Source organism: Myxocyprinus asiaticus, chromosome 11 (assembly GCF_019703515.2).
Source record: "Myxocyprinus asiaticus isolate MX2 ecotype Aquarium Trade chromosome 11, UBuf_Myxa_2, whole genome shotgun sequence".
Lineage (NCBI taxonomy): Eukaryota > Metazoa > Chordata > Actinopteri > Cypriniformes > Catostomidae > Myxocyprinus > Myxocyprinus asiaticus.
Window position 1 is genome coordinate 24,956,562 of NC_059354.1, and position 25,493 is coordinate 24,982,054.

Here is a 25,493-nt window from a genome sequence, read left to right on the forward strand (position 1 = left end):
CTACCTCATTATGCTTCCCAGATGCATAAGTAGTATTTTATAGTAAAGTAGGTCTATCTATCTGTCTGTCTGACTGACTGTGAAGCAGTGACAATAATGATGACGATATACCGATTATGATGACGACACTAATGACGTAGCGGCCCGCTGCTCGTGCTGGCATCTGACCAGAATTTGAAACAGAAGAACCGGTTGCGGACAAGAGCCGAATCTACGAATCCACAATCTTACCGAATTCGACTCAGTTCAGAACGTAGTAACTAGATAAGCGTGTTTACTCTGTCTTCGTCTGCCTTTAGAGTTTATTGTAGATAGTTTCTCAGTTGAACGACAGTTGTTATTCTCGTGAGAAAAGGAAGAGTGTCCGCACTGAACTTTTAGGTCGTGATTTTGACGTCCGTGGAAAGGAAGCGCTGTCTGTAGCCGTCGGGTATGAACGAGATGAGAGGAATTTCCGTCTACATTTGTCTTTATGTAAAGGACAGAGTTTAATCTGGGAGTTTTAGCTGATTCATTGAGGGCTAAGTGAGCTAAGCCGTGCTAGCTGTTGGAGACTAGCATCGGTTATCGTGTACAAACTCAACTAAACCTTCTCCGATGAAACGGCTTCGCGTAGCTTCAACGGAATAGCAGCGAACTTAATTCTTTCTTTTTCAAACTCTTCCAACGTTAACGTCGTATTCATCACGTTAAGAGGCCGATAGTGGGTGTGTTTTTTCCCTCTCTCTCCTGGTGGTGAATCTGAACATGAGCTGTGTACTGGTGAAGTGATAGTAACCGGTCAGCACTCTTCACTGGATACTCGCAGGATCCTCGCCGGTTGGAGTGTAGTGGTGATGGCCCGCAGGAGGTTGGACAGTCGCAGTGGATCCTCGGCTCTGCTGTCAGAGATCCACACACCGATCCACACGGATACTCTGGACGCTGTGTTTGACATGAGCAACGAGCTGGGCAGGTGTGCAACAGTAACACTATTCCTCATCTCTAAATCTGTGTGTTCAATCATGCATTTTAGCCTTTAAATGCTTCATTTAAGGATGTCATTTTGTTTTCATGTGTGTTGATGAACATCAGAATTTATTTGAAGTTATTTGAATACTAATTTGGATGTTGTCCTGCTGGTGGGCAAACTACCTGTCAGAAGTCGCTCTTGGTAGTTTTCACAGAAGAAAAGCATATGTTTTTTTTTTTTTTCCCCTAATCTCCTGTTTTGTTATTCTCAATTGATCTTTGGTCTATGCATTTTTTTTAATCTCATCAAAACTGTTAGTATGTGTTTATAATAAGAACTGAGGGAATAGTATTATGGTTTCAGATTATAGCAGATAGGTTTTAGTTTAGGACCCAGATATTTTAATTTCAGCAGAGTTTCAATATTGTTTATTGGACAAAAATAAAAACATTTAAATTGATTTATATTACCATGAACTGCAAAGGATCAAATATATGCAAAAGCATTACCTTTACATAGCGGGTTCGGAAAAGTGTTTTTTTTTAAATGGATAAATAACAGCTGAAGTGTGATTTGCCATCCTAACATGGGACAACCATTGGGCCAAATGCACAGTAATAGAGGTAGACCAATATATCGGTTTTACAGATTAATCAGTGCTGATAGTTGCTTTTTGAACTATCAGTTATCGGCAAAAATCTGTTGATAGTTGCCAATTAAAAAAAAAAAAAAAAAAAAAATATATATATATATATATATATATATATATATATATACACACACACACACACACACATACACACAAAACTTTGTATCTGGTGAATATGTAGGCTATAAAAAGCTTAGGCTAATTAGGTAAATATTTACATATAGAGCACTGTAACCTGTCATTTCAAAATAAAATCTGCAGTGAATTTCAGGCTTGTTTATAGTTAAAAGTCCTGCATTATGCACCAAATCGTAATTTGTTTTTATAGTTATTAGGATTGTGGTTGCACAATAAGCTGCTTTTGTGCTTTTATTCAGTTTCAAGCCTCAATGTCTGTGCTCTTCATAGTAAGGAAAGGCTACGTTTTTTTTTGTCATTCTATAAAATTATTTTAAAACACTACCTAACCTTTTCCACCACCTAAGTTATCGGTATTGGCAAAATCCACTATCGGTCGACCTCTAGTATATTAACCATATCACCAAGTGACAGAAGAATTTGCACCAAAACATACCATACATTTTGATTGAACACACTCAAGCAAAAAAATATGGGAAGCATTTTCTCCATCCATTTAAATGTGTAAGAGCCTATTTATTTTGCTATCTTATGCATGATTATATGATTAGTTGCACTTTATTGTTTGCACTTGTCATCGTTTTTTGCCTGCTGTCCATGACCCTCTCGGAACAGACTTGTGACCAATTTGAAACCCCTGGGAAACACTGAACTATAGGATGGATGTGTGGCCTTTAATTCATGGCAGTCCTCTGTTATGAATATGTATATTTTGCCAGAGGATCATGATTTGAAACCTGTCTTGTGTCCTGAGAGTGAAGGCTTCCTCATAAAGCCAGCATTTATCTGGTATATGGAGTCTCCCTAGCTATTCAGGATTGGAATGGCCTTGCTCACTGGACTGTGACTAATATGAGTGTGTGTTTGTATGTGTGTGTCATTGCTAAAGCTCTACAGCAAGGCATTGGAGCTTGCAGGAAGGAAACCCATGTGGGAACCAGACCCAGTTTGTGCCATGTTGTAGATTGTACTGTGAATACTGAGAAAGGGGAAGTAACCTTGGTCTCTTCCGCTTTCTCTCTTCCTGTGTCTCTAACACCATTTGCATACAGCCATAAGCATTTTGTACACTACAGGCTGTGTTGTTTAACAGGAAATCATTTCACAGTTCACTGACAGCCTTAACCCATCAGTATAAAGATATTTTGGTATGTTTGTTTGTGAGGAGGAGTGTGCAGTTCTGTGGAACAAAAGCAATAAAATGTGTGTGAATTCTGTGAAATGTTCCATGTGTTATTTTGCATGGAGAATTTTCTCAAGAGAGGGAAAATATTAGCAAAGTTGTTAGAGCAGTTTCGTCTTGCATCAGACTATACTGGCCAAGTAAGCTTGTACTTACAATAGGGTTTCCAAGATCATGGGAAATAGACATATCAGGGATTTCCAGACCTGGAAATTAATAAAATCTTAAGTCATGGAAATTTAGATAGTAGATATAATTTAGTGAACATATAGTAAATAATTATACTTGCAATAATTTTAGTAAATTGTAGAGCTTTCCTGGGTCAAAAATGGTCTTCGCTGGTAGTTTGATGTTCATGGTCACATGCATGAAGTTAGTTTATTACATAATTGCAGTTAATTAATATTTAACTTAATAATGCAATTTATCATGTATACAATGGATGTAAAACTTATGTTTGATCAACCAAGCATCTGGAACAATTTTGAATTTGAAGTTGTGATGAAAATTCTGACTAAACTTATTTTTCTATAGGGCTAGTTATAATATATTTACTGTACAATAATACAGCTTACTGAGGTGAGACTGTGCTTTTTGTGACATTTTGTTTCTTTCTTAAAGGGGTCATGACACGAAGAATCAAATTGTCCTTGATCTTTTAACATATAAGAGGTCATTTTACTATAAAAACAATATGTACGTTTCAGAACTCAAACCTTCCTTCTCACTGCAACAAGAGCATTTGTTGTAACCACGCTGCCGAAACGCCTCGTTCTCTACTTAATCCACATTGTGATGTCACATCGTGCTATACATTTGCATCTGACCACCTTCTCAACAACCCATCAACACCTACTTTACCTTCTATCACTTCTATCGCCCGCCCAGTAGTGGTAAGCAGTGAGATGACAAGGAGAGAGCAGGTCAGTCAAGAGGAGAGAGCCAGTCTTAACAGTGGGCATTTACTGACAAGTCTTAAAGGAGAAGCAGCACCAAAAAAGATTTCTGACAGAGCGTTAAAATGTGGGTGGAAAATGATCATGTTTTACAAAGATATGACTGTTTATTGTGCAAAAAACTGATAATATTATAAGTGAACCTCAAGGAACATATTAAAATATAAAAAAGGGCATGTCATGACCCATTTAACAGATATGTTTTCATCATGCTCTTAATGATATAAGTATCTTCTTTTTTTTTCCCCCAATTTGGAATGCCCAATTTCCAATGCACTCTAAGTCCTCGTGGTGGCGTAGAGACTCGCCTCAATCCGGGTGGCAGAGGATGACTCTCAGTTGCCTCCGTGTCTAAGACCGTCAATCCGCACATCTTATCACATGGCTTATTGAGCACGTTACCGCGAAGACGTAGCACGTGTGGAGGCTTCACACTATTCTCCACAGCATCCACGCACAACACACCACGTGCCCCACCGAGAGCGAGAACCACACATTATAGCGACCACGAGGAGATTACCCCATGTGACTCTACCCTCCTTAGCAACCGGGCCAATTTGTTTGTTTAGGAGACCTGTCTGGAGTCACTCAGCACGCCCTGGGATTCGAACTAGTGACTCCAGGGGTGGTAGTCAGTGTCAATATTAGCTGAGCTCCTCAGGCCCCCAATTTAAGTCTCTTTGAATGTCTGAAGGCAAACATGGCTGGTTTGTTTCCTAATATAAAAACATAATTAGAACAGAACATACAGTATAGTACAGAGGAGGACACCATTGCTTATAATCTGTTCATAAATATTGGAGGTCCAAACTATAAAGCCCTTTATTCTACATTCTGCTTTCCCTTATGTTTACCGTAGTTCTTACACTGTGGCATTTGTAATGTCATAACCACCGGTAAGACCATGGATGGCTCCTTGCTATGGTAAGACTAAGGGGCTAAAAACTCTTCCGTTTTTAGTACATCGTCGTCGTGTAAACGTACCCTAAAATAAAATACTATACACAACTATATTAAAATGAATTCTCATAGATTCACCCTGAGAGATAATTTAATATGATATTTCTTTTACAGTATTGGTAAGGATGATGGTGTGTAGTTTATAAACCCTTTGGCACGTGGCACAGTGTTGTAGCTGATTTTTTTCATCAGTGATAATGTTGGGGTTGTCTAGCCATTTGTAATGGTTGACTGCCTCCATACAAGTGCTTTAAAGTTAAAGCTACTCTATGTATCTTTTGACCCTCTAGCACATAGCTCTACAGTGCGACCATTGCTGTCACATTTGCGACTGAAAATTACTGTGTGCGACTGAAGAAAATATGTAGGCGCACTGGTGTGAGTGAACCGACTGAAGTAGGGGTGAGAGAAAAAAATCTATTCTCCAATTAATCGATTCTGAGAACACGGCAGTGCAGCGGTGCTTATGCACACGCCAGAAACAGATGTTAGAAACGCACATATCCTAAAGCCAAGCGCATCCTACAAAAATGATCGCAGACTGGATGTATCAGCCACACACCATTCGTCTCCTAATGAAACTACAATCCTAAAATTAATTCACAAACACGCGCACATGGAAGTGGGAGTTGATTTCATGATTACATGTCAACAAAGAACATGGAATACAAGCTTGTGCCCGTTATTGTACTAATTTGCACAATAAGGGGAAAAACACCTGAAAATAATGATGAAACAGCAGTTTGGGAAAAAATCAAAAGGACTTGGAAAGATTTATTCTAACTAAAAATGTAATACTATTAAATAGAAATTATTAACAATGCTTTAAACATATAAAATGTAGATGTATCAGGAATCATTTTGAAATCGAATCATGACTGCCAGAATCGGAATCGGATCGAATTGTGAGGTGCCTAATTTCCTAGATTCCCGACCCTAGATTGAAGGTCATGATGTGTTGTGTAGTACAATCGGAATAAAATTCACAACTCCCAAATGCAGCTACACTGCGCAGTAGTTACATTTCACACTGCGATTGGCTGCTTTTCATCCCTTCAGTCAACCGAGCTAGCGTGAAAAAGTTGTGTGAGACATTTTAGTCAGCTTGAATGAAATGAAAAGCAGCAAATTTTACTTATAAAACTTCAAAGTTTACAAAGATGGCCAGCTGAAATATGCAGCATCTGATTGTTATACATTGTGTGACAGGAACATTAATTGTGTTCAGCACTGCAGATGTCAATTTAGAGTTCTTAAATACATTTAAGAAGACCACACTTCAAAGACTGAACATTTGTGTTTTTGGAAGTTACAACAGAGAGTTGGTTACATGCTAAACAAATTCATATACAGTACATTATTGTATACTATGAAATTGGTACATAAACAGCTTGAGATGAGCATGCATTCATGGGGAATTGTTTAAAGGAAAAAAAATATAAGTGTCCATACACTGATTTAAGGCTCCAAAATACTTTATTGGCTTACACTTGCTTGCAACATTTAGACCATTAGGTCTTCATCTGGTAATAAATAAATAAATAATAATAATAATAATCTTACAGCTTGTACATTTCTGTGACCTGAGATAAAAATAAAAAAAAAGCCTAAGAAAACAGCGGCACACACATACTTGGAGACACACACTTTGGGACTCTCGAAATTGCAGCAATATTATAAAATACTCAGAACAGAAACTTCACCGGAAAGCATATCTACGCATTACAGCAGGTAAACAACTTCACCAAACAGTTAAAAACAGTTAAAAATCCACGAGGAGAGTGATTTCACAGTGCTGCTGAACAGCCGTTGTGCTCGCTTCCTCGACACTCACGCGACACAATCGAACCTTTTTTCTGAACTTACGGACGTGATGTAAACACGCAAGGACTAATGACATATGCCTGCGATTTCGAGCCAGATCCGTCCCTACAGTTCTAACTAAAAATCTCTATTGTAGACATACTGTAGTAAATCGGGGTGAGGCAAGAACATGGTTTGGATGACGGGTTGTTGGTGTACTCGCTTATTAATGAGACATTGCTCATTTGCATTTACAAGCCCCCTAATGTGTAATTACACCCTTGGCCCCGCCCACTGGTGCTCAGTTCGTATCGTAAACAAAGAGGGAGAGAGACAAACCTAGTGTTACCAACTATTTCTGAACATTAAAAAGGTCCCATTTGGACTATTTTGTGCATATAACATGCATTACACAGACGTCTTTGATCGTTGTCATGTTTACCACGCCACTTTTAAAAGATGTAGTGTCAAGTTACAGTTCAGAAATGAAGATGCCATTCAGTTTCATTCAGCTGCTCTGTTTGCTGTTCTTGTGCCCATCTGCAATATTTTTAATTGTTGGTGTATGTAAACAAGCACGATCTGCACCTCAGTGCACCAATGTGTGTGCGTCATGTTCATCATGCTATGAACTGTGTATATGTGGCTAATATCATCGTTGACTGCTTGTGAACCAGTCATAATATGATTCAAGCGTTGCAAAGGAACTGTTATTGAAGAACGGGGCAATTAAAAACACTTGGACTTGACTGCAAAATCGTGAGTAAACAGTTTCATTCATGAATATTTCATATGTTATGACTGTTTGATAGTTATGGTACTGATATGCTTGAGTGAACAGTGTAATATATAGGGATGCAATGTGTTGGATGTACATTGTGTAAACCCTGACATTTTGTTTTATAATGTTGTGGAGAGCTTGTTTATTCTCTTCCAGCTGAGTTTCAAAAATGGCTGAATTTGAGGAGCTGCACAATGTTAGCCAATCAGAACAGTGTGCATATGCATTGAAGTTTAAAGGAGACGCTGAGGCCAAAACCAAGCATTTCAGTCAGAGGGCCAGAGACAGGGTGGAAAATTATAATTTATTATTAAACTATGACAGTTTTGGTGTAAAAAAAACTTTACTGACATTATCAGTGGACCTCAGGGAAGATATATATATATTTTTTTATAAAATGATAGATAAATTTGCTTTTCATGACCCCATGAAGCTTGATATTTTATTATCTAATGCAATGACAATTTTTTTAGTGTGGCTTAATGTGACCATACACTAAAAGCAGTTTATGATAGCAAACATTGACGCAAATTAATCATCTAACCTAACATAAAACTGCGAGAACGTCCAATGGATCTTCAAGGGTCTGACTCATTTAAACAGGATCTGTGTCAGTAAGAGCTTTTGTGTGATTAAGAGAAATGCTAGGTGTGACTGAATGTTTGCACAGCCTGTAACATCTCTTCAGTGCATCATAAGCATTTAAAAAAAAAAAAGATTATTGAAATGATAGTTGAGCAATATCACAGGAGCAAGTGTGCTGTTGTTATGAATATCAGCAAGTCGTGCTGATATTCAGACCAAAAGCATGATTGGGAAGGGTGTTGCTTTTATACGACAATGCAACAAACAAGTAAATAACATTGAATAACTTATGCTTCAGACAAAGGTTGGCCATTAAGTTTGTTCATTTCTTCTCTGCCAGCAAAAATAGTTCTTAAAGCAGCCAAAGGATCAAGCACAACTCTACTTACAGAATTGCTTTCAAACTAGTGGTGTTTCCATTGTAGTTTTTGAATGAATCTTTTAAGTGAACGAATCGCCCTCGTTAACTTTCATTGTTTTGGTTGTGAACAACTCTGTGGTGTTTAATGAATCACTTACTCATTTGTCATAACAATAAAATATGCCACCTTCTTGTAGAGAGATGTAAATTGTAAGAATGAATGAAATAATAAATCAAAATGAACGATTACCGGTAATCTCAATCCCCACCACTGTTTGGAAAGCAGTAAACACAGGGAAGTAAAGTGATACAAATAGTTAAGCATCCCAGTGCTGTTTTCTAAATATCAGCACTCTTGGAACGCTCAAATTCTTCCTCTTTTTATTCTTCAAAAATTCCCACGTCACATTTGTCTCCATCATACTCATGATCATCTCTCTCATTTTTTCTCTACCTCTTTTTCCTCTCTCTTCTCTCTTTGTCTCCCTTAGGGGGAAGTTTGCAGTGGTGAAGAGGTGTGTGGAAAAGGCCACAGGGAAAGTCTTTGCTGCAAAGTTCATCAAGAAGCGGCGACGAGGTCGTGACTGTAGAGCTGAGGTCATTCATGAGATCGCTGTTTTAGAAGCAGCGAAGAACAACCCTCGTGTGGTGAACCTGCACACTGTGCATGAGACTGATCATGACCTCGTTCTACTGCTAGAATAGTAAGTGTTGAGATGAGAAACATTAAATGTATACCCCAATTAGCCCTAAGATGATTGTTGCTCATTCTATGAGTTCAGTAGCAATAATAATTCTGCGTGTATTTGCGTCTTTGTCAGTGCGGCGGGTGGTGAGATATTTGACCACTGTATGTCAGAGGAGCTGCTGCCCGAGGGTCAGATCACTCGTCTGATCAGACAGACACTAGAGGGAATTCATCTACTACACCAGAGCAATGTGGTCCATCTGGACTTGAAGGTCAGATACACTGCTTTTTTTAATACCCTCATTGACAGTGGCCCTTCAGTGGCTGGACACGTTCTTTGCAGACGTTCTGGCCTTACTTTTAACTATTTTCTGGCTCTGACATGGCTTTGATTCAAAGAACCATCTCGGTTTGGTTGTGTTTTTTTATAATGTTCTCTCACCTTCTCCATCTTCAGCCCCAGAACATTCTCCTGACCAGTCTGAGCCCATTGGGGGATATAAAGATTGTGGATTTTGGACTGGCCCGCAGGTTGGGTTCAGCTGGAGAACTTAGAGAAATTCTGGGCACCCCTGAGTTTGTAGGTAAGTTTCATGTTGTGATTCATCTTCAAAACCACACTGATCGCATTGGTAATAGCATCATCACAGCACAGGAGTTCACATTCAATGAAAGCTGATGATTATGTATTTTTTAACCGTATATTCAGCCCCCGAGATCCTGAACTATGAGCCAATCACAACAGCAACAGACCTTTGGTGAGTCTTAAACTTTTCTATCAGTATATTGAATATGGTAGCCCTAACACCATGTTCACAACCAAATTCTATTCCATAAAGGAACACAAATAGAACTGTCTCAATCTGAAGTACAATGTACATGTTTGAAGGCGTTGTGTAGCACTAGCCAAAAATAAGGTTACTTCACCCTTCCAGCCCTTTACCATTCTTTTCTTGTATCACAAGAAAGATTTGAAGTGACCAAGCTTCTACATTCAAAACAGCTACTTCTAATGACAGAAATGCCATGTTTGTTGCCATATACCTCATTGTGTCTTTATGTTCCTGGGCCAAAGATGATTCCACTTTTAAACTGCATGTGTTTGTGTGTCTATTGACGTCAGGAGTGTGGGTGTTATAACCTACATGCTGGTGACAGGAGAGTCTCCCTTCGCTGGCGATGATAAACAGGAGACCTTCCTAAATGTATCTCAGGTGAACGTGGACTATAGCAGAGAGGCTTTCTCAAGGGTCTCTGAGCTGGCTGTCGACTTCATCCGGAAATTGCTGGTCAAAGCACCCGAGTGAGTCTATCCTTGAGTCTGAGCAACTCTCAATTTAGACTGTGAGGAAGAGAAGCTTGTTTTCCAACCTTAATTCTTGTACTGCACAAATGATGAACCCTTGATGAAAAACTTTATCGTCAGTCATATGATAAATCAGTTATTATTCTGGGTCATACTGTTTAATTATGCATTACAGAGTTAAAGACATGAAGACATTGCAATATGGTTACAAATTAACTTTTGTCAGATGATCACACTTTTATGATTCACAGCAGTTGGAAGAAGTTCCTGAATATTGGCATCTTTCTTTCCAGTGAATTATATACTAATGGTTATCAATGAGTATAAATTCCATGTTTCATTGGTTTCATTTTCTTTTTAATTGTCTTCTAACATGCATTTACACAATAGTGGAAAACATTTCAGCATCAACACACATGAGATAAATGAGGCCAAAATTTACTGTTTAGACAAAAAACTATGAAACACTGTGCTGTCTGTCTCAAAATAATTGATTTATGGCACACAGCATAAAACCAGTCCTGGTTCAGTTCTTAGTTTCGACTGGGTGGTAGTTAGATTTTTGGTTTCCGTATCTCGCAACACTGTCCTTGATGCAAATTCTTTTCTCCTATATCAGGGATCGTCCCAGTGCAGCAGACTGCATGACCCATCCCTGGCTGTGGCTCCATTGTACAGGTTCTGATATGATCCCTGTAACCCCACGCACTCCCCGGGAAAGGAATTTCGGTGGGAAATGGTCTGCGCCACCCGAGGACCCTGAAGACAAAGAGAATATTCTGGATTCGCCACACGCCAAGAGATTTCGTTTTGAAGAGGATATGTCTGCCACAGGGGATGGTGAACACTTATGCTGATCCAAAAGAGAATTGCACTTGCACTGAATAGCATCATTTCTCATTTTTGGTCCTTTTTGTTGGCCTGAATACTCTCCCATTCAGCACCAGCACAAATGCTTCTTTTCTAATTCTGTTTTTACCGTCCTTTGGCCACACCAAAGATGATCTTTACACAAAAGGGCCAAGTCTGGTGTAATATTATATATTAATATTATTATAGTGAAATTCTGTCCTGTTTCAAGATTTGAGTTGCTTTTTCCTGTCATATTCTGATTTTAAATGTATAATTTGAATGTTATTTGTTTTTTAATGCCATTCAGTATCTTGACCATAATTCCATTACTCTACTTAAAGCAACAATGGCAAGCTACTAAAGCAACAATAAGGGAAGAATTTGAAAAAGACAGACAGTACACATTCCATGTTTTTTTATTTTGCTTTATTTATGAAGGACCTGAGAGTTTGAGCACATAATATATTTTAAAATGAGTATTTCTGCTTGTAAACAATATAATGTTTTTTCTGTGTTTTAGTGTCAATAGGATGAGATTTAAATTAATCATTTTAAATTCACAGTTCATTGTTTTGGTTGTATGATTAGACCTCTGTTGATTCAAAATTCAAAACAAATGAAACTGTTAAAAAGGTTCAGTATCGGAATGCCCTCTGTTTTGGGGGTTGTTTTGACTTACATCTTAATTGTCATATTGAAACATCAGAGAACTACATAAAAATGTGTCTCAACACACATGCACAACACACCCTAGATTACACAAATATGTGTTTGTATTCACCTCGGAACTTCCTCCTAGAGAATGACTATAGAAATGCAGGAAAGCGCTTAAACCCCTTATTATACGAGAATGTCACTAAAATATGAGAATACAGAAGATTAACAGCATTGAATTTAGTGAATTAAGTGTATCTATTGATTTTAAAATGAAAATCATCCTCTTTTACTATTTCCTTTTTTACTGCCATCATATTTTATAATAAATGTATTCTGAGCATTGAATGCTGTTCTTAAGCAACATTCTAGAATTCCCTACAGCAGGCCTAATAGCTTATTGTTTTGGGAGACTATGATGTACATAATTTCTAGACAGTTAATTTTATCTATGCACCAATCTGAGGTAACTCAGGGTTTTTTGATTTGTTACCTTTTTGTAGAGGTGTACTAAGCTAATGTCATTAACCATGGAGGTTTCAGTACTTGTTCATTCCAAGCCTTGTTCTCAGGGTTAGCTGTAACTGCACAGTTTACCAGTATGTTTCTTGAGTGCCTTTTTGTGCAGTTTTTCTGTGTTTTTGAGCTGGACATCCTCACTTAATCTCATGTAGTATAAATACAGCACATTTCACTATTGATATTGATAGACTGTGTATTGATTCCTACACACTTTTTGCCAGTTTGTATAGACTAAAAGCTATGCATTTAGTAATTAAGGATATATGCAGTTGGAAATGGAAAGGTAAAAGCAAAGGAAAAGTGTTAATTGTCAATGGAGATGTTTAAGTTATATTAATGGTCTTAGAATATGTAGAGCATGACAACATTTGTTACCTATGTGAAGAGTTGGCTGTTGGTTTTGGTGCCCTTGGATGTGATTTTGTTATTTGGATTTTGTTGGATTATGGATTATGTTCCGATAGTAAAGTATGTTTGGTTATGATGAAAGTAAGGTATATGTGTTCTGGAATGAAATTGAATTGAAGGCAAAGGAATGTTAGAATAAGCGAAACACTGGTGTTGTGGTGCAAAACAGATTAGAGTAAGAATGCACATCACAAAGTGTGCAGTAAATTGATGAAAACAAGGCTAGCAAATAATTGAATACTGTATATTGTTGACTGCTTTTGCAACTGGGTGTTAGAACTGGAAATGTTGGTATGTCATGGTTCAGTCTTGGAGGTTGAGGCCTTCAGCTTTTTGTTCTCTGTTTAAGAGGTGTGAAGAGCTCATCTGTGTTTGTGTGCTCAGGGCTTTATGGTTTCCAAGAGATGTCACCAGCACTCATAATAGGCCTATTGTCTCCTAAGACGACAGGCTCTTGTCACGGTCGTGTGCTCACTGTATGCTGTCATCTTAAAGGAAAACTTGAATCTATTCAATCTATTTCCCCTGCCTGGGAAACAGTAATGAACAGCTTAGCGATGGGTAAGGGAGGTGAGGTGATTCAATAGAGAATAGGCCAGGCTTTCGAATGCATTTCAAAACAGTCACTGTGGTTTTTACAGAAAGCTTGCCATGTCTTGACACAAACTTTGTAACTTTGCAAGGGGACACTTAAGGGATAAACTTTGTAGATAATTGTCCTACTTTTCTTAGAGTGGCAGGATAAGGAAAAACTACTGGATGATGCTTCATTTGGTGATTACATTTGTGTATTTTGAAATGTATCAGAATAAATGTTGTTCAGTTGATTTACACAAATGAGTGTAGCCATTGTAAAGTCTTGTAAAGGATGCACCCTTAATATAGATTTGATGTTACTGATTTTATGGACAAATTCATGTGTTCAACAAATTCAGTGATCAAACATTTCCCATTTATTTTATGAGACATGATAGCCCTCACACATCCACATTATGATTTATTTTAATAATTTAAAAGGGTATAATATAAAAAAAATTGACTTGCTCTGACACCTGGACTGAATAAATTTGTATATTTCTGAAATGCACCATTGGACTCCTTTTTCTCAATGTCCATGGAAATGTATAAATGTAGAGCTACTGCCTTAAATTTCAAGGATAGTTAAGCTATAGATAGAGAATAGGTGAATGAATATTAGACCACTTTTTCCAGATTTATCTAAATAAGCATTTCAATTTTGTAAAATGTTAGTGTATATACATACACACACTTTTTTTTTTTTTTTTGCTTCTTTGACAAATAAATTAAAACATTATTAACCTCTTAAATCCTTCTGTACGTTGATGGAAATTGCATTGCAGCTGTGCATTTGATGTTCTGCATTTTCTGTTTACTTTGGATCCCCTCCTTGCTGCAAAATTTCAAGTATTTTCATGTCATAATTGGAACTGCATTTTTTAAGGTTAATAATTCTTATTAAACAGAACACCAAAACATTTTACCACTTCTATTTAATTACATCAGCATGGAAACTCTTGGAATGGCTATGAAGCAAGAACTACATTCATCGCATTGCATTGAGAAGTTAAATACAAATTCACATATTCATTAGTATGTGACATATTCAATACAGATAAAGTGCGCCACCTTGAGAATAGTCGTCTGGGATTCAAACACAGAGAATGGAATACCTTTAAGTACAAAGCAAGAAAAGTTTCTGTAAATACTGTGCAATTATGAAAATTGCACCGATTCAGCAAATAATATATTTGAACTTTTTTTTTAATCTAACAAAATGTAATATATATATATATATATATATATATATATATATATATATATATATATCACACACACACACACACACACACACACACACACATACAATTAATTCCAGTGAAGGTCATCAGACGTTAACAAATCAAAGAAATCCCAGAAACTGAACACCAACCAGAAAACATTGTTATTATAAACCAATGCAGTCATATCTGGGCAGATACTCATGAAACCTACAGTTTGAGGCTGTAACAAGGCTTTTAACTCTTAAGTGGATTTGCTTGCCTGCAGTATTTTTAAGATAGTGAAAAAACATATATATATATATTTGCACCAAAATAGCATTAAGAAATTTAGACAATATGCCTTGGTAGGGCAGCAGGGCTCCTACGCTCAAGATTATCCATTTAGAAAATTAAGGACAGAAGCTTGAAATGAAAATTCATGCTCATGAATTAAATTAAGAACGAAAAAAAAAAAAAAAAAAAAATTATATATATGGATTTAAATAGTTACTTTTGAAGTTAATTATATTAATAATTACTTTCAGGTAATTTCTCCTTTCCTTTCTGTGTTGGGGAAAAAGAGAACTTGGAACAGGAGGAGGTAATGGTTTGAATGATTTGAGAAGCTTTACAAAAACGAGCAAAGTCAACATTCCAAATTGACTATGTAAGAGTATTCAGTCTATATGTAGTTATATGCAATTACCAAACAATAAGGCTTAATGCCATGCAGCTAAACATTTTACAAGTTCCAGGTCATTCAGCTTCAATATTTCCTCCTATTAAAGAAAACTGAAAAGGCAGCATACAATCATTCTCCAAACACCTGGTGACTCAAAGCGCTTGATTAACTGATATATCTGTGCAATACAGAGCCTACTACCCTGCAAGAAATAGGCTACATTCCATGTTAAGACTTAAGAAAGCATAGATCAAGAACAGTCAAAACTCCTGAATGACCCGGAAGTGATTCTCAATGGATGCCGGCTCATCCTCAAAGTGCACTTTCTGGCTTAGACAGGCACCCAGACCCTCCAGGGTCTTTATAAAGTGCCCATGCTCACGTCCCACCCATGCCCTCATTGGGTCCCTTACCTCATAAGGTGTGACGTGGGCATGGACGGCCATCCCACTAGAGGCCAGCACACCCAGGGCACACTTATCAGTCACCCATGTCTCATTACCACCAGGATGCCCTCCATCCAGCCAGTACATATCTGAGACACTGTCCAGAAACAGCCTCAGTTCTGGATCTGCACGAGCTCCAGCCAGCTCATACACTATCTGATTGAGAACAACACATCCCTTACTGAAGCCCACTAGGGTCAGGGTAAAACCAGAAGGAAGAGGGGCAGGGGTGGATGTATCACTAAGAGGGGGTAAAGGATTCGGGAGGCCAGCCTGCACCATGCCGTGACCCAGGAGTGCCCTCAGGTGGCGAATGGCTCCATAGTCTGGAGAGTGTTCTGGTGCTCCAAATAAGTTGCTCTCTACAAAGTTCTGATAGCAGCTGAACTTGTGCAGGTACATGCGGGAAGCACGGACAACCCAGATATGGCAGCCAGGAAAACGGTGGCCTAGGGTGAGAGCCACACGCTCAAGACTCCAGGACTGCCATGGGGCAGCATCCGGCTGGAGGGCCATTTCCTGCTGGAAGTCCTGGACACCGGGCAAGAATAAGAAATGGTATGAGAGTGGATAAAAACATGGTAACATTTTGAAGTAAATGCAGAAAGGGAATAAAGAGCTAAGAGGAAGGAAAAAAAAAATAAAGGTAATGAAAACAGTAAATGCCACTTGGTTTTCTATTTTGTTGCTAAAGCAATATCATTAAGACATATTGTAAGTGTGACTTAAAAGAATAGTTCACCCAAAATGAAAATTCTCTCATCATTTCCTCAACCTCAAGCCACCCCAGATGTGTGACTTAACACAAATGAAGATTTTTAGAAGAATATTTCAGCTCTGTAGGTCCATATAATGCAAGTGCATGGAGGCCAGAACTTTGAAGCTCCAAAAAGCACATACATGCAGCATAAAAAAATAATCCAAAAGACTCCAGGGGCCGGTTGCACCAGCTGTGCGTACGTTAAAACTTAGCCTAGTTGTGGGGTAAATGGGCACTAAGTCACAATTTACGCACTACTAAATATGTGAGTGTTGCTCCATTAAACTTAGGTAGAACTAAATAATTACGGAAGCCTCCAATCAGGTGTAACGGATGGAATAAAAAAGCAGACTGATATTTTATGACATTAATGAGCTCATGTTTTGCGTGACAGGCTTTAATCCTTTCGACATACAGTATGATGTTGACATTTACACTGTTTACATTTATGAGAGAGAGAGAATTTTTTTTTACTTTTAAGCACCTCTTCAGCATGAAACCGATTTAACGGTGTAGTTTTCAGGGTTCATCGCCCGGTGTCAAGTTTCAACACATTCCAAATATTATATATACATATATATATATATATATATAAGATATTAAAATGTCTGTTTTTCCAGCCTGTTTTATTAGTATTTATTTATCACCCCTCATTTATTTTAGATACAGTCCCTATAATATTGTTATTTACACAGGGCAAATATACTATTTATCAAATTTACTTTTATTACGTATCATATTTTAATGGGGATATAATTTATAACAGCTTACACTTACGTGAACAAACAAGGTTTGTACATCAACGGTAACAAGATCAAACTGAAATTCACTGCTTTTTAACACTTCTGTGTGTAAATCTGAAGGCTGCTTATTGTAACAACAAGTAAATGTCAAATTATGCGACTACGCATTACTTTACGGAGAGCTTACGACATACTAGTTAAGTCAGGTGGTGCAACCAAATTAAGCACTGATTTAGTTACAAACTAACTAGTAGTTACTAAGCCCTTAGTGTGAACTTTACGTCCCAGCTTACGTGAGAACTGACACACAGCTGGTGCAACCCTACCCAGGGGTTAAATCCATGTCTTCAGAAGCAATATAATATATGTTGGTGAGACACAAATCAATATTTAAGCAATTTTTTTAGTATAAATCTCCACTTTCAATTCATTATACTTTTGTATTTTGGTGATTCACATTCTTCGTGTATATCGCCTCCTACCGGTCAGGACTGGTCAAAGGTGGAGATTTATTTTGGGAGCTTCAAAGTTTTGGTCACCATTCACTTTCACCATTCATTGTCTGGACCTAAAGAGCTGAGATATTTTTCTAAAAGTCATACACATGTTGGATGGAATGAGGGTGAAGTAAATGATGAGAGAATTTTCATTTTTGAGTGAACTATTCCTGTAAGTGCCCAAAAGTGTCCACTGTATATTTAATGAACACATTTTATCCAAAGACATGAGACATTCACAGTGGGCTAGGCCTATTCATGAGTCATCTATGAGTATTGTGTGAAGGAATTCCTCAGAAACCCTGCAATAAAGTGGCAAGAACAATGTGCAAGAACAATATAGTCTATTCTGCAGTATGGTCTAACTACATTGCTGTGGGCCTGTTTTTCAATGACTCTGATGAAAATCTAAATATAAAGATCAAGACTTTGAAAACAGATTTGATTCATAGTGCACCGGGGACTCTTATTTTGAAAGTTTGCGCTTCACTGCATCCAGCTGCTCACTCAAACAGATAAGGGAAATAAAATGTGCTCTCCTACAATAATCTACAACATATTACAATATAAACAATTAAAAGTAAACATTGTCATATTTCATCAATACTATATCATCATTATCTTCAGGTGATCATTAATGATCGCTTGTCATACATTTCCGATATGGCCTAATAATATTGCAAACTGTTCAGCAACAGCTGGAAACACTCACAAGCCCCCGCGTGCAAGGAGAAAATACAACAGTCACGTTTTCACTTTGAAGGACGCAGCACATGCATTAATTTAATTGAATCACATTAGGTCATATCACGATTCCTGCCCCCAAATTTAAAACCTCTTTAAATGGTAATTAAGACTTTTGTTGTATCATTTAAGATACTGAAGACTTTTTATGATCTTACATTTCGGAAAACTGAATTTAAGACATTTTAAGGATCCGCGGGAACTCTGCAAAAGGTACTTTACAGGGGGTCTTTCTTGGCACATGCGGCCTTGGTGGCAGAGAGGACAAAATCGTAAACTGCATAAAATACAAACCTGGTCTAATATTTGAGACAACAGAGCGCTTTGTTAACGCATAATTGTTTAGAATGTCTGCATGTAATAATATGGAATAATATTTCCCGGCAAAATAGACGTATATTGATATATATGTGGTACCATCGTGACAGGTTCAGGATTGATGACATGCACTAACCTGAATGTCCCCGGGAAAGAAGACTACGTGAGCATTGACGTTCCGCATCTTCTCAGTCTCGTTGTCACATTCCTTCTGCGTTCTGGTTAGGGGTGTTAATAGTAAAACATCATTCACGCGTTTTTTATCATAACCAGGGACTGAAGTCAGGCGTAGCAGCCCGGATGCACGCCCGCATGATGTCCCGGGCAAGCACAGCCCCGCCGCGGTGTTCATCTTCCTCGCTAAAGCGGCCAGAGATAAACAAGCTACTACTGATCGGATAGTTCCCATAAGCAAAATGATTATGAAGGGGCAACAACACGATCTGCAGCATGTAGCTCGAAACCACTACTGCAAAACCAGATCGCAGAGTAACGCCGCATGATTTAAACTATTATCCTGCGTTCAGGATTTTCCAGTGGTCGTTCGGCAGTTAAACCTGCAAATAAAGATTAATCTTCTGGATAATGAAAAAAATTCAGTTTAATCTACGCCGCCAAGTGGCGCTTTACGGGAGCGTCAAAACTTGTTCCCTACGAAGTGATGCGCATGCGTAGAGTTCAGACCAGAGATATTTTATACTTAAACAACCTCTTTTGTTTTTACCATTGGAGAGAGCGTAACGGTCAACTAGCGTGTTACGACAGTTAATCACCGTTTGTGGATACCATACAAATTAATGGGGAGAGCCGTAAACTGACACCTTCCTGTCGCAAAAATTGCCAATGACAGCAACATCGTAGTAAACCGCACACATGGTGCATTCCAAAAGGATTGTTTAATCTAAAACATGCTGAGGTTTAGCGTACAGGCGGTACATTTATTAAATGATGAACTATTTCCTCACAAAAGCAGTTTATTCAGCCAACTGAAGCATCTCCGTTCCAAAAAAAAAAAAAAAAAAAGTTAGTCCAATCGGGACCACCTATACAACGATCCTGGGCAGCTATTTTCTATGGTTATTATAAGCGGCATAAAAGTACAGCTGCCATCTAGATGACTGAAGAAAGACCAAAAATTCCAAAACGGTTCTTCAAGACTACGACCAGTGATCATATTTCAAATAAACAGTAAAGTCTGACAACAATGGTACGATAAACTGTGTTTCTTTAGCTTAGATCACGCTAAAAAACGCTATTTTCCCCGGCTGGTCCAGCTGATGCGCATGCGCGTTCTCGAGTGGACGGACAGGCGATGTCTGTTTCTAAAAGGTGATTGGCTATTTTATCTGTAAGGCGGGACTTCCAGTTTTACATCCGCCAAATTGGGCGTTCCAATTTCTCCCATTAATTTGAAAACAAGTGTCTTCGGCTAAACGCTCTTTGACGTCCATGGCAAGCGCTACTACTGATTCGTACCGCATTCGGATAGACCGCACTAACAAAACACTGCGGTGGTTTGTTTGACAGAATCATGTTTAATCCATCCAGCAGAACTTTTATAAAACTAAGGGGGCGGAAACATCTGGGAGCATGTGCTGGAATCTCACGACTTTGAGTGAAAACAAGTATGGTAATTTATATATAATGTTGATGACGACCCACTCTTGTGTGATTGCAAGCCACTCAGTTATCCAAAAAGCACATTAAGCCACTATAAGGCAAAAGTGTAATGATAGGTGTGGATGAGAAACAGACCAATATTTAAATCCTTGCATTGAATGGACCAACAGAGCTGAAATATTATTCTGAAAATCTTTGATTGTGTTCAGCAGGAGAAAGAAAGTCATACACATCTGGGATGACATGAGGGTAAGAGTAGGAGTAATGAAAGAATTCTCATTTTTGAGTGAGCTATTTCTTTACGCTAGTAGTATTCGGCTGGTCATGTGATCCTAACATGAAAGCCCCCATGAGGGGACCCTCTTCATGCAGAATAAAACAGCATTTATAAGGTTACTGATATGTGTCTTCATCTCATGTGAGTGGTCATGATTTTCTATTCTTTCTATTGTAGTAAAACCTTTTTAATGAGGAAAAAAATTACTGAGTGCACCGTTGTTACAACTCTCCTAATTTTTCCATCATAAGGAAGAAATGAGGGCGTCACTGTGCTGAACATCTTCAATGATTTTGACTACAACAACTTTGCTATCACTTTTGTTGCAAGAATTGACCTAATAAGTGTAATAAATGTTCTGTTGCTGGGTACAGTTGCTTTGTGAGAAACAGTTCAAAAGAGGGCATTTTTTATTGTTATTGTCAATTTCAGGGGAGGCTGTATTGTCAGCTTGTGAACATGCATGCTCTCTGATTGGCATGAGTGCACATGAAGGCATTCACCCATGTATGGGCGCAGTGAATCTGGTGCCTCTCTATCCGCTAGGGGAGGAGGTGGGTCTGGAGCATTGTGGAAAAGAGGCCCAGGGTATGTGGCCATGCACACACAAAGAATTTTAATGTCTTCTCAGAATCTGCAATTTGCAAAGCACAAAAACAGATGCAATATTGTCTTCTTAAACAATATAGTACAATAATGCAATACAGTAATCTTATTAACATAATACCAAATCAAAAACAGTGCCAGTGGTGGAGATTTTGCCAAGTAGCAGTTATAAACAGTTCAAGTTATTTTTTAAGGACAACATTCCCCATATTTCTAGCGTACTTGAGATTAGGTTTTTACCTTTTAAATATAAATGTGTTAAGTGATTTTGCACTCATCTGTATGTACTTTAAAGGTGCTGTTTTTCTTGTTTAGCATTAGCCATGGCTCTGAAAGAACGAGTGGCAGGTACTAGTGCCTTTTTGTTTTGTTGGGCAGATTCTCCACAGCATCGAGGACTGGCTCAGTGTAGGAAAGAGGTTGGCTGGTTCAGAAAGGGCTTTGATATGTCAACTATACAGCCAGATGTAGGTCCACAGCCCACCAGGAGATATGCCAGTACAGGTTAATTTTGTAAGCTGCAATAAGAGAATACAGAACAAAAATGAAACATCAAGGTAGTGTTTTTATAAACTAAAATAACCCAGCCCACTGGTCAAATTGTTTCATATGGATTAGCATCACAATAAAAAAAAAACTTGAAAAAGTTTGAATCAAGCGAGACAAAATACATAGCAGTTTTGTCCTTTGTAAGTGTCGTGCCAGTCCCTATGTAATGAACTGCAATGTAACCATTGATTCCCAGTATCTGGCTCTGGGCCGGGGTGTGGCTGCAGCAATTCGTAAAAACAGTCCTGATGGTATCCTTGGAGCTCAGGTCCTGGCCCTGCCCCATGAAAGTGCTGTGGAGATCGCTTGCAATGTTGAGAGCTTCAGGTTGATTCTCCATTTTTAACTTATTGTGAGGAACCCTGGCCAAGCTTCACCATTGGAGGGCAAAACTTCTGCCATGCTTCAGCCTCACTAATCACAGCACGGGTGGCAGAATTGTCTGGGCTCCATGGTGTTTCCATTAAGGGTACAGCCCTTGTGGGCCCACGAGTGCCGGAGTCTGGCAGAGGGAGCACTGTCGAAGGGCATTGGAGAGTACTGGAAGGAGCTGCGCCATGTACACGTGTGATCATAGCACAAATTAATCTTCAATCAATCAGGAATCAACTTAAGACACTTTGATAGCACAATTGAAAACTAAGCAAGAGTTAATTAGAGGTCATCAACAACAATTAAGCAACTCTCATTACTTATTTGTTTGCTTACAGATTGGAATAAGTTAGTATAAGTTTTCTAAAAATAGGATGAACATACTGTAGATCCTACATATTCAGTATGAAGTAACAATATTATTATTATTATTTGTTGTTGTTGCTAATTAATAGATTGCTGCTTCAGGAACAGTTCCATGTGGTAGGCTAAATAATGTTAAGAATGTTGTTTTCATTGCAATAATTTGGAAAGTGTGTCTAGATTATGGGGTCAAGTGAGAAAAATGGGATTGTCTACAGTTTTTGCTCTGATTGACGTAAATGTGAAAATGCAGTGGTTTGGTATTGTGTTTGAAGATGTGTGATTACTGTATTTTAACAAGGTTTACTAGTAAACTTATTAATTGCTGAATTCTTGTGCTGAGATAAACCTGAAATATTTCATATCAAGTTCAAATCTGATAACGAGATGTAGACCTGTCTTTATTGGTTGTCATTGATGTTATGATGTGATGTTTTGCTCATAGGTTTATATAATTATACAATGGCTAATTAGGTCAATGCATTTTGTTTATCACTTGGCAGCAAATTATATCATTCAGTGAGTCATTTAGTGTACTTGAGAAAGGAAGGGAAGGGAACTTCCTCAGAATAGTTAACATTAGGTTCTACCTCTGCCTCACAAAAATGCATTGCTGGGTAAGAAGCTGAGGTAGCAAAAGGTACAGTAATTGAATAGGTTTTCCTGGCATTAGAAACTGTGCAATTGCATTCTTTACTGGGCTAAAGGAAACGCCTATCAATACTGGAATGCTATATTTATGCTTCCTTTCTGTGAAGTAGAATGAATGAAAAATGGCCATTGCAAGCTTTTGATAACATTACAATCAATTCACTGAATATAATTGAAATTCTTATTTGTATGTCTGGTGTTCAATTTAAGGAGGCCATTATGAAACAGAGCCAATCTTGAAGAACTAATCAGTAGCAACTTGTCATTGGTCAATTTTAGTTGGCAGATATAAAAAGGATTAAATCAGAGAATGTAGTACTTCAGAATATTCCATCTGTTCACCAAAAATATTAAGCACACTAAAGCATCATCATGATGTGTTGCATCAGTGTTCTGTCAAAAGATAATTACAGACAAAGCTGTAATTTATTTAGACAGACAAAACTAAAGTCATGGCTACAACAGACCACTAAGCCATTTAAAATTCCTTTAAAAAGTCAAAGTCAGCACTAAACTGGGCTGCTGTGACAAAGGTATTAATTTTACAATTTGTAAAAAAGATACAGGCATTCATATTACATCAAAGCTATTACATGGCTTGTAATCAATTCAATGCTAAAACACATCGACTTCTAGGTTCTTTTGGGTAAAATATTTTTCAAGAGTACTGCTTGGCAAAATACGTTTTGAAAATCATTGTGCATGATTAGCACATTCTTATATAATTTTTAACAGTATGAAGCAGAATGAATTGAATGTGGAGACACATTTCTATTTAGACTTGGAATGAAAAGATAACATCCATGAGAAATACTTACCCATAACCTTGCATTTCCCCCTCAAATAAACCAATTATTACTTGGTATGGTCCAACCCTGGCTAATTGTATTTTAATGCTTGCATATGCCTGTGAGCTAACATCAAACACAAGAACTAGCAGAAAAACGACATTAGTATATTAAGGTATGGTCTAATAATGTCATATTGCACATTCTATATTCAAAAAATTCCACTCATTTGGGTCCTGCATTGGCACCGGAGTTACAGCTGGAGATGTTAAGGGAAATGCCACCAACTTGGATTAAGTACCAAGTTCTGTAGTCTTCAACACTGCAGAAAGATCCACTACCTGATACACAAGTTTAAACAACAAACAAAATAAAATATAAAAAATAGGGTACTTATATTCACTAAGGCCCCCCCACCCTTAGATTTAAGGCAGCGTTAAGATCTGGGGTTGCTTCAATTGGTCAGGTCCATGCTATGCGGCAATAAAATGAAGTCAGCTGACTACCTGAATCTTCTGAATGACCAAGTTATCCCATCAATGGATTTTTTCTTCCTGATGGCACAGGCATATTCCAGGAGGACAATGCCAAGATTCATTGGGCTCAAATTGTGAAAGAGTGGTTCAGGGAGCATGTGGAATCAATTTCACACATGAATTGGCCACCAAAGAGTCCTGACTTTAACCCCATTTAAAGTCTTTGGAGAAGGCTTTACAGAGTGGTTTGAATACCGCCTTTAGCTTGGATTATGGCGTGCATTCGTCGTGGCATTGTTTTGACAAACTTATGCAACGTCACAACATTTATTTCAATCCAGAGTTGCATTAATTTTTGGCCAAGATCTTGTATTGACGACGGGAGAGTCGAACCACTCCGTAAAGTCTTCTTCAGCACATCCCAAAGACATTCAACGGGGTTAGGGTCAGGACTCTGTGGTGGCCAATTCATGTGTGAAAATGATTATTGATGCTCTCTGAAACACTCTTTCACAATTCCATTGATGAGATAACCTGGTCATTCAGTTGAATTAATTTTATTTTATTGCCTCAAAGTTGCTGAGCCTAAACCTGACAAATTGAAGCAACCCCAGATCATAACACTGCCTTAAATTTAAACGATGACTTTTTCTTTTCTTTTTTTGGCCAGGCAGTGTAGACCACTGCTGGGAACACAAATCCCCTCCTAAAATCTAATTTTTTTAATCTTGGTTAATGTTACTTTCAACATATACTAATACACTTTTAAAATCAAGTTATCATTGACATTAATGTACTATTAACAATTTTGGTTTTATTAACTAAAACTAACAAAGACACTATAAAAATTATTAATTGTTCGTTCATGATACCTAATGCATTAATGTTAACAAATGGAACCTTGTTAAGTGTTATCACTTGACTGAGGGTACCACATGTTAGAACTACTAGGCTAATACAAATAAAATGGAAGTATTAAGCTAAAAAAAAACGGTCCCTTTACATTATATAGTGTAACATTC

At 37.9% G+C, this 25,493-nt stretch overlaps 2 protein-coding genes across 2 annotated transcripts; one reads left to right on the forward strand and one right to left on the reverse strand.

The window, feature by feature from the left end:
• Window positions 1-146: 146 nt before the first annotated feature.
• On the forward strand, window positions 147-15,064 carry stk17b (serine/threonine kinase 17b (apoptosis-inducing)). The gene is made up of 7 exons (XM_051710875.1): window positions 147-955; window positions 8,860-9,072; window positions 9,190-9,328; window positions 9,514-9,640; window positions 9,766-9,814; window positions 10,180-10,359; window positions 10,982-15,064. The coding sequence occupies exons 1-7, from the start codon at window positions 837-839 to the stop codon at window positions 11,217-11,219; spliced, it is 1,065 nt and encodes a 354-aa protein (XP_051566835.1). The 5' UTR covers window positions 147-836; the 3' UTR covers window positions 11,220-15,064.
• c11h2orf69 (chromosome 11 C2orf69 homolog) lies at window positions 12,877-20,030 on the reverse strand. The gene is given in 3 exon segments (XM_051710876.1): window positions 12,877-16,238; window positions 18,906-19,187; window positions 19,189-20,030. Coding segments are annotated over 3 exon segments (1,032 nt in total). The 5' UTR covers window positions 19,222-20,030; the 3' UTR covers window positions 12,877-15,521.
• Window positions 20,031-25,493: the final 5,463 nt, after the last annotated feature.

Excerpts from the sequence above, each read along its gene's own strand:
- stk17b (XM_051710875.1), top strand. The coding sequence starts at position 837 with ATGGCCCGCAGGAGGTTGGACAGTCGCAGTGGATCCTCGGCTCTGCTG. Across the intron at positions 956-8,859 it reads ATGAGCAACGAGCTGGGCAG|GGGGAAGTTTGCAGTGGTGA; the intron begins GTGTGCAACAGT and ends TGTCTCCCTTAG. Across the intron at positions 9,641-9,765 it reads GGGCACCCCTGAGTTTGTAG|CCCCCGAGATCCTGAACTAT; the intron begins GTAAGTTTCATG and ends CCGTATATTCAG.